This window comes from Mizuhopecten yessoensis, unplaced genomic scaffold (assembly GCF_002113885.1).
Source record: "Mizuhopecten yessoensis strain PY_sf001 unplaced genomic scaffold, ASM211388v2 scaffold1511, whole genome shotgun sequence".
In the NCBI taxonomy this organism is placed as follows: domain Eukaryota; kingdom Metazoa; phylum Mollusca; class Bivalvia; order Pectinida; family Pectinidae; genus Mizuhopecten; species Mizuhopecten yessoensis.
In genome coordinates, this window is record NW_018404083.1 from 1,086,181 (window position 1) to 1,093,047 (window position 6,867).

At 34.9% G+C, this 6,867-nt stretch overlaps 1 protein-coding gene across 1 annotated transcript; it reads right to left on the bottom strand.

Moving 5' to 3' along the window:
• Nucleotides 1–463: 463 nt before the first annotated feature.
• LOC110463689 (tyrosinase-like protein 1) lies at nucleotides 464–6,007 on the bottom strand. Its single transcript, XM_021518490.1, has 4 exons — nucleotides 5,933–6,007; nucleotides 4,063–4,473; nucleotides 3,140–3,252; nucleotides 464–2,359 (listed from the first exon to the last, which is right to left on the bottom strand). The coding sequence occupies exons 1-4, from the start codon at nucleotides 5,933–5,935 to the stop codon at nucleotides 775–777; spliced, it is 2,112 nt and encodes a 703-aa protein (XP_021374165.1). The 5' UTR covers nucleotides 5,936–6,007; the 3' UTR covers nucleotides 464–774.
• Nucleotides 6,008–6,867: the final 860 nt, after the last annotated feature.

The following is a 6,867-nucleotide window of genomic DNA, read 5'->3' on the forward strand; positions in this document are numbered from 1 at the left end:
AGGACTTACACGTGGTTTGCTTTTGAAAGGTTGTCTTTGATACATACGATTGGAGTAGTTTAAAAACTTTTTACATAGCCTGACAGCTGTAAACGTTCTTTGATATACCTCTTGCAACACTGCTATGTTCATTCAGTCATCCGAAACACATTAACATCACCTTTTATTTGCTTCATGACACTGCACTGTAACATTCTGAGACACCTGAGCGATTGATGTAAAACTATTAACCGTGTCACATTGAACGATGTTAAAATGGCATTTGTTGAAGACAGACTGCATAATATTAAGACTTTCTGTTGATCGAAAAACAATACAGATATCAGCAATAAACGTACTTGGTTAATACAGCATGTGAGCATGAATAATATATGTAACAGGAACACTGCTATGAAGTTTAAATAAATACAAATGTAAAAGATAACCGATCAATGCAAATTCAGAAAATCTTTAGCTTGTTTGATTTTTTTGCAAATGTGTATACCATAACTTTTTGCAATATATTCAACAATGAACAAGAAGTCAGTTTTATGACAGGATTTACTTAATTACATGTAATATGAGAATGATGTAATTTTAAAAAGAATAAGCAAATGTGAAAAGATGAAATCAAATAAATATTAAAAAGGAAAATATTGTCTCAATTATTTAAATTTCATATTGTTTAAACAATTACCAGTTGCAGTATCACTACATTAAATATCATTTCATTTCACAAACAGTCGTTATATCAATTTCGGATTATCCATTTGTCAAGGCAAAGACCTTGAACTTTCACTGGCTCGCTGCTGAGATCCATGGCCAGGAATATTGGATTTCACAAAGAAACGTTACAGGTATTCCAGCTCCATTCGATTCTGCACCAAGACTTTCACCTTTCTTCCAGATGCCTTTTACTGCGTCCTCAAATGTAATTCCGTACATTTTCGGTAATGATGACGTAATACGGAAAGCTCCTGAGCATGGTCGGTAGATTCCGTTAATGAGACACTGGGGTCTACAAACACGTCCACACGAGTCGAACGCGGTCATGTAGAACTGAGCAGCCCCTTCAGTTGGATTTTTGACCCCAATATACGTCATAGAGGAAGAGATAGGCATTCTCTCATCAACTACAGCATAATCCTTGTACCTGCCTGAATAGTCAATACCGTCGGTCTGGACGTAAACTTTCGACGCTCCGGAACCGGATACATGACATTTCTTGTAGGTCGCTGGTAATTTTTTCTTAATCTCAATCGTGTAACCGGTATGGTTTGCACGCGAGAACATATCTGAGCTTTTAACAAGTTTGCCGTCCTGTATCAAGTAAGATTCGAATTGAGCTTCGGGAGGTCTCTCAAAGATAATTCGAACAGGAACGAACGCCCATAGACTTGCATTCGCTACTCCGTTCAATACAAATGTATTCTGATACGGTCTGTTTATCTGTGTTGTATCCTTGTTTGCGTTGGAGTCGCTTGTGGTCTCATTGTCTATATGCGCACTTCGCTTTGCTCGGGTTTCTGGACGATTAGGTAAGGTATCGCCTCTTGTTCTTGGATCTCGGAAAGCTGAACGGAACCTTCCACCAATTGGGAGAGCACCTGTTGCCCTCGCTGTAGCCTGTGCTCGTTCAGGTCCACCGATACTTGCACGAGCCATCCCACCCATAGCACCTCTTCCAGCGAAACTTGCCGCCATCGCCATACCACCTCCTCCTCCTGGAGCCATACCTACACGAGATCGACAGCTCCCCGATACACATTCCAGATAAGGACTACCCCCACACGCTGGACAAGTTGGCGACGGTGCATAGACAGATATACTAGCAAAGTAGTCGGCGTACCCATTAATATTACGCAAATTAAACGGTATCATTCTTGCAAATGGTTGCTGTGCAGGACTAGCAGTTGGAGGGTAATCAAATGCTGAATTAATACCCAACAACCTTTGCCTCGCTCTAAAAAGACTCCAGAAGTAGTCAATGAAGGAGTGATGCATGAAGAAGACTGGATCCTGGGCAGCTGTGGCAGGGGCAGATAACTGACCATCCACCCATACATGTGGGCTGTTGTGGTGACCTTCCAGACTAAACATGGGATTGTTACTTGGCTCAACGATCTCCCGGTGAAATCTTCTCGTTAAAACTGCATTAAAACCCTCATCATTAACAAGTGATCCATCGTTTCCTATATTTCGGATGAGAGCAGATCCTCCTGGAGTTTGCCAATTTGCAAAAGGACCTTCCGTTACAGCTCCAAAACCGTTCCCGAAGAATTCAGAGGTCCAAAGTACTGAATCGGTTGGTTCGGTCATACGGAAATCAAGCCGACTATCCCAGTAAGGAATGGGAACACCACCCAACGCAATTTGTAATCTGAAAAAAAAGGGGTTTTAAATAAATAAAGACGTCAGAATTTCTGCAACATAATGAGTTTCAACTTTTGTGATCAGCTTTCATTGTATTAATTTGACTATAATAAAAGTTGATGCAGACAATATTATCCTCTTTAACAATAATACACTATTAAAACTACGTGATTAATTAATGCTTTCTTTTACATTAAAACTAGTTTTCATTACTGAAAAAATCAAGTAAAAAGTAACACCGTCATAAAATTATCTGATCATAAATTGAAAATTATTTATAAATCGCGAAATGTTGTCCAAAGATATCCGTGTACAACAGTTCTTTGCAAATATCACTCCCATTTCACTTCAAAGACATGAGTCACTATAGCCATTTTCAGGGTTTCTTTAAACATGAGTCACTTTAGCCATTTTCAGGGTTTCTTTAAACATAAGTCACTCTAGTCATTTTCAAGGTTTCTTTAAACATAAGTCACTCTGGTCATTTTCAAGGTTTCTTTAAACATGAGTCACTTTAGCCATTTTCAAGGTTTCTTTCAACATGAGTCACTACAGCCATTTTCAGGGTTTCTTTAAACATGAGTCACTTTAGCCATTTTCAATATTCAAGTTGACGTTTGTCTTTTGTTTGATGTTGTTTTTGTTTTGTATTTGTCTTTGACGACCATTTGTTGGCCCTAATGACCTCTCTTGCGTTGATGGGCCGTCAAACATGTAATAATGATAGTAATTACAGTGAATGATATATAAAATATTAATATGTTGAATACTGCAATTATATACTTACATTAAGAGGTATATTCTATGCCATCCCAAGAAATTAGGTCCGTTGTGTGCCGAGCCAACAACGAGTCTATGAATATCCGCTATCGAATCATAACGATTCATTCCATTTCCTACCTAATAAGGAATATGAATTTAGATTATAACAAAGCAAGTTAGTGTTGCATGGGAATTAGCTCAATCATTCAATTGTATAACAATTCTGAGTGAAAGTGTTTCAGATAAATTTGCATCGATATAAAGAACTCAAATTAGTGTCAACCCCAAAACAATTGTAAAGTTTAAAATTTGCAATGCATTAAAAAGCAAATGGGACTTGTGATTCGACACAAGTATGTCTCATATATGTGAACTTTGAAATCGTGTGATTCCGAAATTTGTATAAGTTTCTTATATGTATAAATGCAATATATTGTTATCTCTGGGTTAGGAAGGGTCTACGGTCTCATAGACTCACTTCTGTTCTTTATAGTTGTCTCGTTTAAATAATCTTGGTTACATTTTCCCCTGTACAAATTATTTCGCTATAAATACATTGTACCCATGTTCAAAAAGTCATGATATAGTTTCCGGTGTATACGAAATAACGGTACAAGTCGACTTTTCATAGGTTATACTGTTATAAGTTACCTGTGTTATGTAATCTCGGTATTGTTACCTGCGTATACAAAATCATGGTATAATTTATATGTGTTAAGTTATTACGAAATAAACAACCGTATTAGTTATCTGTGTTTATCTATCTAAATATTGCTTGTATATAATTTGAGTACACTTATGTATCATTTACTAGTGTATAAGCTAACTGTTTATAACTTATTTATGTATAATTAACTTGTGTGTAACTTATATTCGTATATAAGTAATATGTGTGTAACTTATGCATGAATTCGCCATTAAACAGATAACCATCAAGTTTTTCTTTACCTGAAGGTTTTTGAGCCGATTTATCCTGTTGGTAAAGAGATTCCACTGAGGTCTACTGAGTGTACGAACTTCCTGTCGGACATTGTTGAATTGCCTCTTCACACGATGTCCTTCCTCCGGGTTGTGCTGCGCAAGAAGTTGACGAAATAGTTCCTGTGCGTACGCTATAGTTTCGTTGGAGATCGGACGCTGAGGGCGGAGATGGGCGGTGGAGTAGAGAAAGTGCGTTATACAAAACATATTTATGTCCTGTGAAGGGATATATGTGATGCTGAGGTTCTTAGTACGGAACTTATAACAGTCGTCAAGGCTTTCCGGCATAGCAACGGGTTCAATGAATCCGTAGACAGACGTTACAACAGCAGTAAATACTGCTGTAGCCAACAGCCAGGCACCGTGGTGTATGTTCATCTACAAAATAGAGAATAGTTTTAGTGAAAAGTACTAAGGCAGTAATTAAACACTTGACTATATGTTTGGCTTCGATACATACATGAAACATATAGATAAAGTTTGAACAAATGATATTTTCATTACTTTATACCGAGAAACTTTCGCCCATTACCTTTAAAATTCATGTTCGCCCAGTGTTGATTTCGCTATTCACATTAAATGAATTTATACGGTATGCTGTGCACTAGTATTCGCTGTCATAATAATTTCGCCCTCATTGCGAAGGGCGAAAAAGACGAAAGTTAAACCGCGCCAACACTTTTCTGGTATATAGTATATTCATAACTGAAAACACAAACATGCCATACATGTTTTGTGATTCCAAATTATCATCTCCTGATAGCGATGACGAAAATGACCAAATTTATGCCAGTTTTGATAAACAATATTAAATTTGAAAATCATTTTAGTGATATTCTTAAGTTACTGACGCTGAATTCCAATGAACTCAGACTTTCAATAGTGCATCATTGGAAAGAATATTTAATAGAGTTATCATAGCATCTGACCATACTTCAGTGTAATGAAAATAAAACGTATTTGAAATAATATACATGCAATGAATATAATTGCCAACACACATACATTTTGAAACATAACACCTTCTTAAATTGCATGTAAATTGGAGAAAGGGTCTTCACAGTTTCAAAATCAATTTCAATTTCAAAAACATATGAAAACGGCTATAAAACTTATGTAGTTTATATTTATATTGTTTTAATACAACATTTTAACTTGGCCATGACAGAAAAGGGTCTGCATTGCTACCTACATAACTGTATCATAAAAATGAATACATTCCTCAACAACATTTATCATCATATTTTTCATATTGTCTTTATGCTATTATAAGAGAGGCATACAGTAAATAGGATAATCTCAATCCGGATTTGCAATTTACCATGGAGTATAAACTAATATGTACCTAAAATTGGAAGAAGAAAATTATTCCAACGCCTAGCGAAGTCCTTTTGTTCTAAAACTGTTCTCGTTTTGTGAATAACACTTCTAAATTTTCTTATCAATGATGCAATATCAACAGTCTTGATACAGTTTCCCTTAAGCTGACGATACTGTATATTTTCTTTAAATAATACCTTAAATATCAAAAATTAACATTAAATTAAACTAAAAAAAAATCCACATTGGGAAGTAAATGAAAAAGGTTTTCATATAATGTTAAAGTCATATATGTGCAAAAACTCAGGAACGGTTTTATCGTAATCTCACATTAAATTTTTTGATAATGTTTTAATTTTTTCCCTTGATTATATATAACTTATATTTACCGTTGAATTGATTACAAAATTATTAAAAATGTTTTCAAAACTCCATAATTTATGGTTATCAATGGTATAAATTCATGTATTCAGATATATATTTGTTATATTAAAATGAAAACGGAAAATTAACTTACCATGTCCGTATAAAATGTGTGTCCCCTAGTCACGGCCTAATGGGCTGACTGTAAATGCATTTTTCGTTTGATTTATATATAGACAAACATTTCCCATCAGTCCAGACAACATGATCTCCATGACACTTTGTAAACTGTTAATTGATTGGTCTACCGATTGTTTCCTGTTTTCCTTCGTATTTTTCTATTCTCTGAAATTATTCAAATCAACACGTTATAGGATAATAGGTATTGGGGAATTTTATTATTTTTTTTAGATTTGAAGTGACAGTAGTGTAATTTAATACATCATGTTTATCTTTGATAATCACACGGTTTTTTTTTATCCTCCTCTTTTCGTTATGATTTTTTTTTTCATATGCAAATTCATATTAAATGGAAGACATGAACGTATTATAATCACATCAAGGTGTTTTTTGTTCAAGCTTAGCGGCTCCTCAGCACAAAGAAAATGTCAATTTGGGCCTAAAGCGTCAGAAATAAACTCGAGAGATTTCACATATATCAATAAAAGCTTTAAGGTCAATATAGCGTAAATCTAAACATCAATATTTCAAAACGGTGTGAAGTTTATATTCTGCTACATACAGAGGCCTATTTGCCAAAAAAACAACTTGATAATAATTGTCACGGGAACTTGTTAAAAGAAGTGCTGTCATGTTTTGTACATTGAAGTATATATCATGAACCTGTTTCAGATCACTACATCAATTGTTCAACATTGATTGCAGTATCACAAGCCAAACAGTAAGGTTAGTCATCTATCTTTAGGTGTGCATGAGTAAATGGATATTCCACCATAACTACCGTATCTACAATGATGGTACCAATCATATATCATAACTTATTGAGTATACACATAGTTTTATTTTAGTGTAAAATATGCTGTTACGTAAGTATCAAATTTTTTATTTCTTATCAATACACATTCTACA

What these genes read in the sequence shown, in the direction of transcription:
- LOC110463689 (XM_021518490.1), bottom strand. An exon ending in ATCGGCTCAAAAACCTTCAG is followed by an intron (nt 3,253 to 4,062) that starts GTAAAGAAAAAC and finishes ATTCCTTATTAG; the next exon opens with GTAGGAAATGGAATGAATCG. An exon ending in CATAGAATATACCTCTTAAT is followed by an intron (nt 2,360 to 3,139) that starts GTAAGTATATAA and finishes CTTTTTTTTCAG; the next exon opens with ATTACAAATTGCGTTGGGTG.